This window comes from Geotrypetes seraphini, chromosome 13, assembly GCF_902459505.1.
Source record: "Geotrypetes seraphini chromosome 13, aGeoSer1.1, whole genome shotgun sequence".
NCBI lineage: Eukaryota > Metazoa > Chordata > Amphibia > Gymnophiona > Dermophiidae > Geotrypetes > Geotrypetes seraphini.
This window is the reverse complement of record NC_047096.1, coordinates 79,128,325-79,140,626: the sequence shown is the minus strand read 5'-3', so window position 1 is coordinate 79,140,626 and position 12,302 is coordinate 79,128,325. Positions and strand designations below refer to the sequence as shown.

The 12,302-nt window shown below is 42.7% G+C and overlaps 1 protein-coding gene across 3 annotated transcripts; it reads left to right on the top strand.

The window, feature by feature from the left end:
* The first annotated feature begins 562 nt into the window (after positions 1–562).
* SP6 (Sp6 transcription factor) lies at positions 563–11,708 on the top strand. Of its 3 annotated transcripts, none has more exons than XM_033918815.1 (2): positions 563–582; positions 9,025–11,708. In XM_033918815.1, the coding sequence occupies exon 2, from the start codon at positions 9,067–9,069 to the stop codon at positions 10,180–10,182; it is 1,116 nt and encodes a 371-aa protein (XP_033774706.1). In that variant the 5' UTR covers positions 563–582; positions 9,025–9,066; the 3' UTR covers positions 10,183–11,708. The 3 variants fall into 3 exon arrangements, with proteins under 3 accessions (XP_033774706.1, XP_033774705.1, XP_033774707.1); XM_033918814.1 differs by lacking the exon at positions 563–582 and adding an exon at positions 641–737; XM_033918816.1 differs by lacking the exon at positions 563–582 and adding an exon at positions 1,414–1,463.
* Positions 11,709–12,302: the final 594 nt, after the last annotated feature.

Genomic DNA, 12,302 nt, shown 5'->3' with positions numbered 1-12,302 from the left:
GGATTTTCTTTTCTACGGTTTTCCCCCCAGAAGGTGTGGCAGCTGTGCTAGACCACTTACATTCAGGGAAACCGGGATTTTTTTTGGTTATTATTATTAGATTCTTGATATACGCCTTTCTGTGGCACACCAGAACAGTTTACATATTCAGTAAATTAAACTAAACCGAGCCCTTATTTTAGACTAATTTAATACATGTCCAGGCCAGCTTTTTGAGAGCTGGCACTCCTTTATTTTCATATATTTCTTTTATGAAACCTACCTTTCCTCCCACGGTATATTCCCTGAAACTCCCATCTATTCCTAGATCTCAGCAGGGACTCACTAGCTGAACTCCTAATTCCAAACTTGCAAGCCACTGGTAGCCCAGTTGGCCACTAGTTCTGTATTCAGCCTTGCAAGCCACTGGTAGCCCAGTTGGCCACCAGTTCTGTATTCAGCCTATCTCTGGGCTAGAGTGTTGCCTCCTCTCAACCACCTCCACCTCTTTCGTCCAGTTTCTTAATTTTTCCTGGCATCCAAGGCTGCTTTGCCTCTCTCCTGTCCTTGGCTGGCACTGGAAGGGTTAATGGCCAGCCGCAGGTAAGTGGGAGGAGCTGGGATGGGGGGAAAAAGGAGTGAAGGAGGGAGACTGAAGGCAGTGGGGCTGGGACTGAGTATTCAAGCGGAGATTCGGGATTATCCTGGGATCCACGGATTTCCTTGCCGGAGCTTCTCTGCACTTCGGATCCAGCCAGGTAAGATGGGAGAAAGGGTTTAATGGCAGGAAAGGGTGGGAGCTGGGGAAGCCAGAGGCACTGTGCATTGCAATCCGGGAGGCAGGGATGGGTTTTGCCCCCCCCCCCCAAGTCCCACACACCAAGAGCTGTGCCGGTGCCACTAATCCACAGGAGAAACAGGGCTTCTGTTCTTAACGTGTATGTCAGGAAGATGCAAAAGGTCAGCCTTTCTGTGATCTGTACTTGGAGAAAGTCTTCGAAATTTACGGAAAGTTTTCTCTTTTAAGGTCGCTTTCTGTATTTGATCATGTTGTATTCTGCCCCGAGCAATTACTGGGGAGGGCGGCTTCTAAACAGAGAGTGAAAAGCTTTGACCGCCCCCCCCCCCCAAGAGCCCTGAAGTCAGTGGCGTTTCCTCCCGACCTCCATCGGGCTGGGCTGGGACTGATCCGGACGCCCCCCCCGGCCGATTTCAAGAGACCTGAAGTCAGTCGCGTTTCCTCCCGACCTCCATCGGGCTGGGCTGGGACTGATCCGGACGGCTACTTTCTTGGTTGCCCAATTTGCGAAAAACCATCTTCCAGGCATTCGCGGGCAGATTCCACGAGGGCCACGTGAAACTTTGACCTCCCCCGATTGATGGAACTTGCTCGGAAGGACCCTAAGACGGGAAGTCCCTTCTTTGCCTGCTTTTTAAGCAGGGGGGAAATTGGCTGCAAAATAAATGAAGATTTCTTCCCTCTGGTATTCGCATTTCTGCTAAATTCCCGTGGAAAGATCCTGCTTTTAGCGCACAGATCTAATTTTCAGGATGTGCTGATTTATCTCATGCATATTCATTGTGACTATCCTAATAACCAGACTGGACAGGTTTGGGGAACTCTAGCTGAGTCGCTCTCACCTTTCCAAATCTGGGCACTTCTGGGATGATATCTAAGCGCCAATCACCCATCCCTCTGTTATATACACAAAGTATGCATGAAGAAGAGATTTAAAAAAAAAAAAAAAGTTGAGTTTGACTATGGTAAAAGATGCCCACGATTTATTCCTAAATTGTAAAAATAAGACTAAGCCAAAAAAAAAAATGATGGACATAAATCGAGTTTTTGTGGAACAGTTACAGTAAAAACGCTTATGGATTAGTAGATATTTTCACAGAAATGTTCTGTCCTTTCAGTTGTGCAGTTAAGTGACCTCCCCGTGGGGCTCTGCTGTCTGTCCCCTCTGTCCACCTGCTAGCCCAGCCCAGGATAGTGCAAGAAGGGATCGAACTAAGAGTGACGCTTCCTCTGAAATCAGGTTTCTATTACAGGGGATGTTTGAACGTTTTCAACATTTGCTATTTTAATAAACTAAAGAAATAGCTCCAGCAGTCAGTGCTGTGTTTAAATGTTCTATTGGCAAGCAACCAGTATTTGTCCATTTGATACATAACATCAACAATTAGAATAAAAAAAAAATATTTCATATTTTTAATTTATCACTGCAACTTTAATATTTATCCCATCAAACCAAGAACAATAAATAAAGCAGAACATGTAAAACTCATCTTAAACTAAAGCTACAGCCTCCCACGCTGCTCCTTCTGACCCTGGGCAAGTCACTTAACACCCCCCCCCCCCACCCCCATTACCTCAGGTTGAGCCCACTAGGACGGACAAGGAAATTCATGTAAAAACAGTTCTGAGCTCCCTGGGGAGAACGGTAGAGAATTCTGAACAAATAAAAACATCTGGTCTGTTGCAAAAACTGAAATAGCTCATGCTTTCTACTGTCTTATCTCTGGAGTAGGGTCATCTTGCATTGTTTTCAATTAGAAGTCTTGAAATAGGTAAGTGACAGTACCACATGGATCCTTGAAGATATAAGTAGCCAGTTAAGGGTTTCTTTCATATTTTACATACAGTTTGGATGATACAAGTTTCCCTAAGGGACCTCTGTTGTCCCTATGTAATGTTCGTGGGAACATGGGAGTAAGCTACCAGAAGCTGAGAAAGAAAACAGGACTTCTATTCCCTTAAGGTTGACCCCACCTGGACAATTTATTTTGCTTTAGTTCCACCAAGTTGGTCAGGTGGGATAGGGGTCTGCTCTCGCCATCTGTGGTTATAAGATGTAAGCATCCAGCAGTGAAAATCTTTTCAATGTAAAACTTGTGCTCAGCTAATTTCAAAGTTTGGAAATTTTAGGCTAGAGAGCCATCTTCTTTTCCTGCATCAGTCCTAGACTATCCTTTCTTTCGTTTCCATGGAAGCAGACATAACCTAATGCCATGCATCTACCCCAGTAAAGTGAGGTGTTACTTTCTTGGGAAAAGGGTTTCCACGGATAAATTCAGAAATCCTTGCTTTATGCCTTGGGTGAATTTATTCCAAAAGGTGGTAAATTCTAATAAATAAAAAAATCTTGTTTGTGGTTATATTTATGGTTAAGAATTTGTTAAAATGGAAGCTTTTTATGCCAATCATATTATTTTGAGCTGCTGAGATGTCTTCTTTCCATTTTTACTTATAACTTATATGTGCAACGTTTTGTTTATAACTCTAAGTTAGAATGTTGTTGATTTGATTTAGTTAAAAATCTGCGGCTCCACTTACCTTCTTGTACATACCAGGGGCCTGAAAAGTTCTCGGTCCAATCAAGAAGAAAATGATGTAGAGCAGTGGTCTCAAACTCAAACCCTTTGTAGGGCCACATTTTGGATTTGTAGGTACTTGGAGGGCCTCAGAAATAATAGTTAATGTCTTATTAAAGAAATGACAATTTTTGCCATAAGGTAAAATCTTTATAGTTTATAAATCTTTCTTTTGGCTAAGTCTTAATAATAATATTGTAATTTATAGCTAAAGAGACATGATCAAGAAACTGTTTTATTTTACTTTTGTGATTATGATAAAGTACCGAGGGCCTCAAAATAGTACCTGGCGGGCCGCATGTGGCCCCAGGGCTGCGAGTTTGAGACCAGTGATGTAGAGGCAGAGTCATGAAACTTACACGTTATTCCATACTTTTCGTTTCATTTCATATCATTGAAATGAAGTGTCAACAAAAGTATGGAATAACGTGTAAATTTCATGGCTCCGCATCATTCTCTTCTTGGTTGGGCTGAGAACTTTTCAGCCGTCCCTATTTTGTGGATAGTAAGAATTAGGAAAGCCAGATTCAGGGAATGATTTCCTCATATCCTGGGAGCAGGATTTAATTGTCTATATTGTATCCATACACAAGTGGGGCAGTTTGCTGGGTTTTTCTACTTGACTGCACATAAATATAACGTAACAAATAAAAAACAAAATTGAATATAAAAAGTGATGTTAGTCCACAGAAAAAACAACATGGCCAAATCAATACATTAAAGAGTGAAGTAACGATGGGCACCATGGTTTTGAAAAATCTTCTTAAACTGAAGTGAGTGGGGAAACAGTGAGATGGGATTATTGAGTCTTCTCCCTAAGAAGAACCCTATGCAGGCTGTTTTGAACCCAAGGCTGGTGAAGCATGAGTCACCTCGACTACAGTGGGTTAGTCTGCTCAGTTTTCTTTTGGGTTGGACCTGGTGAGGGGCAAAGTAGACTCAAATGTTAGGAGTTCATTAACTAAATCTCTTTTCAAGTTACATACTAGTGCTAAAAAACAGACAGTAAGTTAATTGAGAAATGTTACACTTGAAAGCAGAGAAAGCCGAAAGCTCCCTCTTCAGTTTATAATTGGGACTTAGAACCCCTCTTTAGGATGGGAGGGGGATGTGTGGTGTAACATTCAAGTCTTTGGATTGGGGATGAAGGGAAAAGAGTAAATTCCGTATCACAGTGCAGGGTTCTGTTTTCCAGATACAATTTAGGGCTGTGAAAAATGCAACATAATCTTGGTTCGTTTCAAAATTTAAAAAGGTAACAAAATTCATTTTTCTGTCTTCTTTTTCATTTTTTGCTGTTGTTACAAATAATGTGTTCAAAAAGCAAAATAAAACAGAATGGGGAAAAAAAGGGCCTGGAATCTCCCCCCCCCCCACCCATCCAAATAAAATAAAACAACAGATGCCCAGCATTAACATTCGTAGCATAATGTGTTCCAAAACCGGTGTAAAATGGATCAATAAGACAATATAAACTAGGAGAAAGTTATTGAGATTAAAGGAAATAGATCTGTGAGTTTGGGGTTAGTGGGGGAAGGGAATCATAAGTCACTTCTAGGAAGGGCTCTTGGAATTTGATTGTGATTAGAATGAGTAATATTGTTGCTGGACCCTGCTTACCCTAGATCTGCCCATCATTCCCTGCCCTTCATGTTTCTCCATTTCCTTTTTTGCATCTGAAGTCTCTACTTTTTGGTAGGGCTGTTGTGTCTCTCCTCCCATTCATGTGAGTTAGGGCCCCTTTTACAAAGCCGTGGTAGCGATGCAACCATTCAGTTTCTAAGGGCTGTATCACATTTGCCATACCGGGACTTGCTACCACGGATTTGTAAAAGGAGGCCTTCGTTTTTTGTAGATGGGCTATGAATTTCGGGAAACTGGAGTTCAAATCATATGTTTGTTTGACCTCAGACTCTGGGCATTAGGCCTGGATGATTTGTCCTACCCATCCAGACTGGAGAATCTGAACAAAGTGACCAGGGAATTGGCAGTAGTCCTGGCAAATTTTTTTTTTAATATTTTGTTTTATTTGTTTTTATTTGTATTATGTAAGGATAAATTATGGGCTCCTTTTACTAAGCCACATTAGGGCTTTAACGCACGGAATAGCATGCGCTAAATTTCCCTGCGCGCTAGACCTTAACCTTAGCCAGCCGGCATTAGTTCTAGCTGCGTAGCCGCGGGTTTAGTGTGCGCTAAAATGCTGCGGGCACTAAAAACGCTAACACAGCTTAGTAAAAGGAGCCCTATGTTTATAGTGGTTTTCAACTTCAAGATTTTTAAAAAAAAGTGCTATGTGCTGGTGAAATCCATCCATCTGTCTGCCTGGGGGCTCTTGGACTGAAACAAGTCAAATTTGGGCAAGAGGACTGATACCCTAGGATTTCACATAGTTGAAAATGGCCTACATCTGACAAGAGTGAGGTTATTCTAAACCGAGTCCAGGATGAAAAGGTCCAAATCCTTGCACACCCCTGATATATATAATCTCTTGTTCTGTAAATCCAGTGAAGTGAACAGAAAGCCTGCCAGCTGCTCATAGGGCTCTTGGACACAGCTAGCACCCTGGTGCTCTCATGCTCTCTGTTTTCTTCAGACCCTGCTAAGAATAAGTTTTAGATGCTGATCATAACCTTTTAACTGTAACCACTTCTTTTGTCTATCTCAGTATTTTCTGTATCTGTTTCTTTGCCATTCTAATTACAGTTGAATAATGCCTTGCACCATCTAGATAGGGTCTCAGCTGTTCTTGAAAACATCTGTGTACAGCAACCTCTGAGGTGAAGCCTGATGTATAATCCCCATTTAGTTCCAGTTAGAAAGAAGCCAATCACCATTCAGTTATTCCCTACTCCTCCATTTGGGGAAACAAGTTCACCAGACCTGACCCAGATTTTGCAGAAATGGTAGGTGAGGCTGTATCTCTATCAACCATCTCCTCTACTGGACATAGAGTTCCTTAGCCACACCCTTCCAGCTGATTAAAATTGATCCACACACTACAAATAACAGACAGTGGGTGAGAGACAGGTTTGTTATAGAATTTTACTGTTTATACTGTTCTGCTCCACACAGGAAGGACGCTTTTTGGAAACCTTGGTTTGGTGGCTTTCCTAATTTAATTTATCTTCCATAAAAGCATATGAGCAGTTCACCCAGTTCCACACTATTTTGACTGCTAAAGAGGGTCTTTTATCCTGTTTCTGCTGAGGATCTTTGGTACATTAGGCAGAGTTATAACTTGATTCACTAAGCTTTTTTTTCCTATAGATCAGGAGTGGCCAACCATGATCCTCAAGGGCCACAACCCAGTTGGGTTTTCAAGATTTCCACAGTAAATATGTATGAGATCTATTTGCATAAAATGGAAGAAGTACATGCAAACCAATTTCATGCATATTCATTGTGGAAATCTTGAAAACCCGACTGAGGCCCAGATGCACTGAAGCCAGCGATCGTCGCTAAACCTGTTTTAACAGCTTTAGCGACGATCACATTTGCTGACCCGATGCAGAAAATGGCTCACTGCCTGGTTTTCTACACGATCCCTCATTCCCTGATCCAACCATGCAAATAAGCTTGTGGACCCTCAAAGACTGTGGTTGCCTACCCTGCTATAGATAGAGAGTAGGAAAATCTTTTTGTAAATCAGGTCTTTTATCTGGATCTATTAAAAGAGCAGTGAAGTTAAACACTGTCATACTAGAAAGAATCACAACTGGACCTACTATGTGTTATCTAGACTTGGGCTAAGGATGCTGACTGCAGAGTGAGCATTTTACAGACCTGGATGGGGTCATTGTTATTGCACAATGGTGACACCTGGTGTTTGACCATCCTTAGAGTAAATATGCTAAAGTAAGCTGGGTAGAGCTGCAAAATAGAGGAAAATTGTCCTGGAACTGCAAATGACCCAGTTCTAATTTCAATTAAATTGAAGCAACTGCCAGGTCACGGAGAATAAAGTGGAGCCTGTGAGCCAATGCTGAAAGGACTGCTGAGTTCAGGGCCCTGAGCCTGGCCTGTTGGTGGATTCTTGACTAAAATCAAGTATGAAATAATGACCCTGAGGATGATTCACTCTGCTAACTGAGAATTTGCACAGTACGGGAGAGGCGGAATGGGGAGATTATTGCCCTATCACCCACTCCCATTCAAGATATGAAACTCTTTGGCCAAAGTGGGAGGATTAAACCTCCCTTTAAATCAAATCTCTCATGAAACTGAGCTCAATTTGTGTAATCAACAGGACCCAGGTGGTGATGCAGTGAGGGGCTTCTCGGCCTGTTTGTGTCTTGAGATCATGTCTAAGGTCTGAGCTATGAGGTGAAGACAGTCTCTTCACAGCCTTGTGGATGAGCTAGAGAGAGTTCATACGTTACAGGATCATAGGGGGAGATTACCATTCAGTGGCCCACCCCCATTAGGAACAAAAAAAATCATTTAGATACTGACCAAATTGGAAGGACTAAACATCCCGTTGTTGGTCTTTTTTTTTTTTTTTTTTTAAAGAAATTCTCTCTTGAAAGAGACAATTTAAACAATCTTAAATTGTATTTGAGAAAAGCTAAACATAAATACAACTGTTCTCATAAAATGTAGGTCTATAAAGAAAGTACAACGTCCCAGAGAAGGTGACGTTTTTGAGATGGCCTTGTATGATTAGGGTTATGGGCTGAACAACAAAGGTGAGGAATTGGCTTTAAGGGGAGGGGTCAGCCCATCTAGACTCTGTCTTCTAATTCTAGTCATTCTTTCCATTAAACGTTCAAGTGAATTAATTGCTTAACTATTAAGATCCCAATGAAAAATTGTTTGCAGGCTGGAAGTGGCGTCTGTGTTTTCGGAGCCTTTTTGCACTCTGCCTGGGTTTTCAGGAAGCTCAGAGTTTGCTTGTACTCTGGGTCACAGCAGACTGGTGAGCATTACACCCCTGTCTCAGCCCCTAACTTCCATGGGACCTTGTCTGAGCTGATTTCTGACAGAGGCCCAATTACAAGGCCTGATTCTTCCGCTTGGTTACTGTGCAACGGTACAGACAATCTGTAATTACTATAATCGGAGTCCCCAAAGCCTTTTATTAAAGTGACTGCCTTTAAGTATATTTAGGAGGCTAAAAGAAACTATATTTAAACCTTCTTTTTTAATACAAGCATCAAAACATCTAATCAATCTAGATTATGTACTGCCTGGATACAAAACCTGGCATGGACTATTTGAACACAGTGAACCATGAAATATGGGGTAAACTAATTCTCTGCAAGGAAAAAATTGAATCCAGAGTGAGATTTGCCTGAGAGAATTATGCTTAGGCTTCTGAAAGAGATCTGTTGTAGTTTTGCTAGTCAGCACTATTAGTCAGAATTTCCAACATAAGTTAATCCAACCATTCTACTATATGTGTTTTCCCTAAAACAAACGTCTTATACTAACAAGAAAGCAGGGTCAATAGATATTATGGTTCATATGGTGTTTTTTTTTAATTGACAACTTTTTAAAGCCTTTTAAAAGGGGATAACAAGAGACAGATGCAAATCTCTCAAAATTCATTAAGGGAGAGGGTTTTTTAAACTGTTTTTTTAAATTTAAAAAAAGCTAGGGGTAATTAATTAGCAGCTCTTTATCTTCTAATTATGTCTTCTTTCCTGTTTTTCAATCTCTCTGTCATAGAATAAAACAACTTGGACCTGCCTTGAAATCCGGAGTTTGGCAATGCTAACTGCTGTCTGTGGCTCTCTTGGGAAACAGCATTCGGAGTCTTCTCACACCTCTCCTTCTGGCTTGGACCTACAACCTCTGCAGCCCTACCAGCTCCAAAGCAACCCAGATACCAGCAACATCTCCTCTCTCCAACCAGTAGTGCTCCAAAACCTTCCCTTAGTTCCAGAATCCGAGTTCTTGGCTGTTAGTCGCTATGAGCCTCAAAGCTCAACAGGTGTGAACTGTGACAATTTGGAAAGTGAAGATCAGTTGGAAGCAGGTCCATTCTCAAAACTCCTTCATCCATCTTCTGACATGGCTCATCACTATGAGCCCTGGTTCAGACCTTCACACCCTAGCAGTAATAATGAGGATGGGGGAATGCCACCCTGGTGGGATTTACATGCTGGGTCTAGCTGGATGGATCTTCAGCACAGTCAAGGTGGTCTTCAATCACCAGCTCACTCAAGTGGGCTTCAGCCAACCCTTGGCAGCTATGGATCAGAGCATCAGCTGTGTGGGCCTCCACCTCATATGTTGCCATCTGCACAACATTTGATAAGCCAGGAGGGGTTTAAGCAGCTTGATTCTCCTCAGGAGCCTCATGGTCTTGACCAGGTATTGGACGGTTCTGCGAGGCCTAAAAGCTCTCGGCGCTCCATGCCCCGGAGCTCTGGTCAAGTAGCTTGTCGTTGTCCAAACTGTATGGAGGCAGAACGCCTTGGACCCTGTGCTGATGGAAGCAAGAAGAAGCATCTCCATAACTGTCACATCCCAGGTTGTGGAAAAGCTTATGCAAAGACCTCCCATTTGAAAGCCCACCTGCGATGGCACAGTGGTGACAGGCCCTTTGTGTGCAATTGGCTCTTCTGCGGCAAGCGTTTCACGAGGTCTGATGAGCTGCAGAGGCATCTTCAGACCCACACAGGGACCAAGAAGTTTACTTGTCCTGTTTGCAGCAGAGTGTTCATGAGGAGCGATCACTTGAGCAAGCACATGAAAACCCATGAAGGAGCCAAGGAGGTAGCTGAAGGGGAGAACAAGAGCAGCCCAGCAGTATGTGAACCTCCGGGAAAAGCCAAACCAGATCCTGATGATAGCACACCCAGTGGCACCCAACCAAACTGAGCACTGTCCTTCCTCCATTCCATGGGTTCTCAACTCAGTCTTCAGGACACACCCAGCAAATCGGATTTTCAGGATATCCACAAGATAGATTTGTTTACAGTGGAAGTAGTGCATGCAAATCTATCTCATGTTTACTCATTGGTGGTATCTTGAAAACCTGACTGACACTGTGCATCCTGAAAACTGGGCTGAGAACTCTTACTCTATTCCCAGTTCTTTACAATGCCAGGATCTTAGCGGTGGCTCCGTTCTATTGCACGGTCCACATCTGCTGCCTAGATGTAGAAGTTCCAGATCAGGTCTTGGGATCCTAACGTACCCCATCTTCCCCACCCCTCTCTGAACTGGGGATGAAGAAGGGCTTCTTTAGTGTCCTTATACCTATGTATTTTCAGTGCCTCAGTAGGTTCTATTTATTCTGTAGTAGATAAAAAAAAATAAATGTGTTAAAATGTAGTTGGAATTTTGTAAAACCTGTAGGAAAATTATCTTCCTCCTATAGAGAAAAACTTTTTAAGGAAAAGCAGTTTTAGTATCTGAAAGTGGCAGTGAGGAGTAATTTAGTGCCCTTTTAGGGGATTACGGGGTTGGATGTTCTGCAAGCAATACTGGTGAAAAATCCCATGTTCTTGGGGTTAAGAGGCATTAGGTTGGAATGGGATGCAACTGCTTAAAAATAGAGGTTATGGGATTTGGATTCCTGTTGCTTCCCCCTCCACCCAAAGCCTCTCTGTAGTATCCACATTTACATGTAGCTTCTTGAGCATAAAATTCATTCCCATTGTCCTATGAGTTAATTTATTTATTTTTACAGGCTTTCAAACTGGTCGTTTTCTTGTTGTGAGTAGAGCTCCTCATTTAGCACCCCCTTACTTGGAAGATGAAAAAATTGACCCTTCAATCTCTTGCAAAGCTCAGGGTTGGCAAGAAACATCAAGTCGTACACCAGAGCCAATCCCAGGGCAGGCTTTGTCCTGACACGTTTCAGGAAAGGCTGGGAACTGCTTGACTGCAACGGGAGAGCAGCAATCGAGGAGAGGGAGGAAATGTGCTGGTTTAACTTTCTTCCTATTAACTCCAGGGTGGGCTCCCTTGTTCCTAATCTCCCCCTTTGCTCAGGTGTGGCTGGATCTTATACAGGGAAAGTCAAAAGTCTATTGAGAACTATCATTTAGCAGAAACTCAGGGAAAGAACATCGAATTCAGCCAAATTCCAAACAAGAAGCCTCTCTCGTCTACGTGTGAGCCTGTTACTGCGGCTCCACTAAGTGGGAGAATAAAAAATAACCCCCCTTATTCTATAAACTTGTATGCACAATTTCACACTTAGCATGTAAAATCGTGTGCATAAATTATAGAATAATTATGTGCTAATTGCCATTAACTAAGTTTTGACTTTAATTGGTGCTGACACTAATTAGCAGTTACACACATTAGTCTGGATTCTAAAAATTGCATGCAAAATCCATAGAGTGCAACTGCAAGGGGGCATGGACCTGGGAGGGGAATGGATGGGTCAGGGTCATGCCTAGCACTTGTTTGTGTGGGTTATAGAACAGTGGTTCCCAACCCTGCCCTGGAGGACCACCAGGCCAATCGGGTTTTCAGGCTAACCATAATTGAAGTGACAGACATGCAAATCTGCTCCGTGCATATTCATTAGGGCTATCCTGAAAACCCGATTGGCCTGGTGGTCCTCCAGGCCAGGGTTGGACCCACTGTTATAGAACATTATCAGTTAAGCACAAACATTTACACCAGTCTTTAAGCTTTTGTAGGTGTACATATCTAACATTAGGTGCGCATCTCTGGACTTGCACTCTGTTCTGCATATAATTATTGTTATATAATTCACTCTTAGTGTGCATCAGCTAGGGTTGCCAGATTTTCCAATCGGAAAATCCAGACCCCCCCAGGCCCGCCCAGTTTGACCCTTCCCCACCCTGTAACACTCTAATCCTGCTCCCCGCTGCCTGCTCGTGTCGGGCAGGAAGGAAATCCGCACATACGCAGATTTCCTCCTTGCCTGACGCAATTTGAGGAGGCTTTTCAAAACCAGGACCGAGTGCCGGGTTTTGAAAAGCTGTCCAGGGAAATCCAGACATCTGGTAACCCTAGTA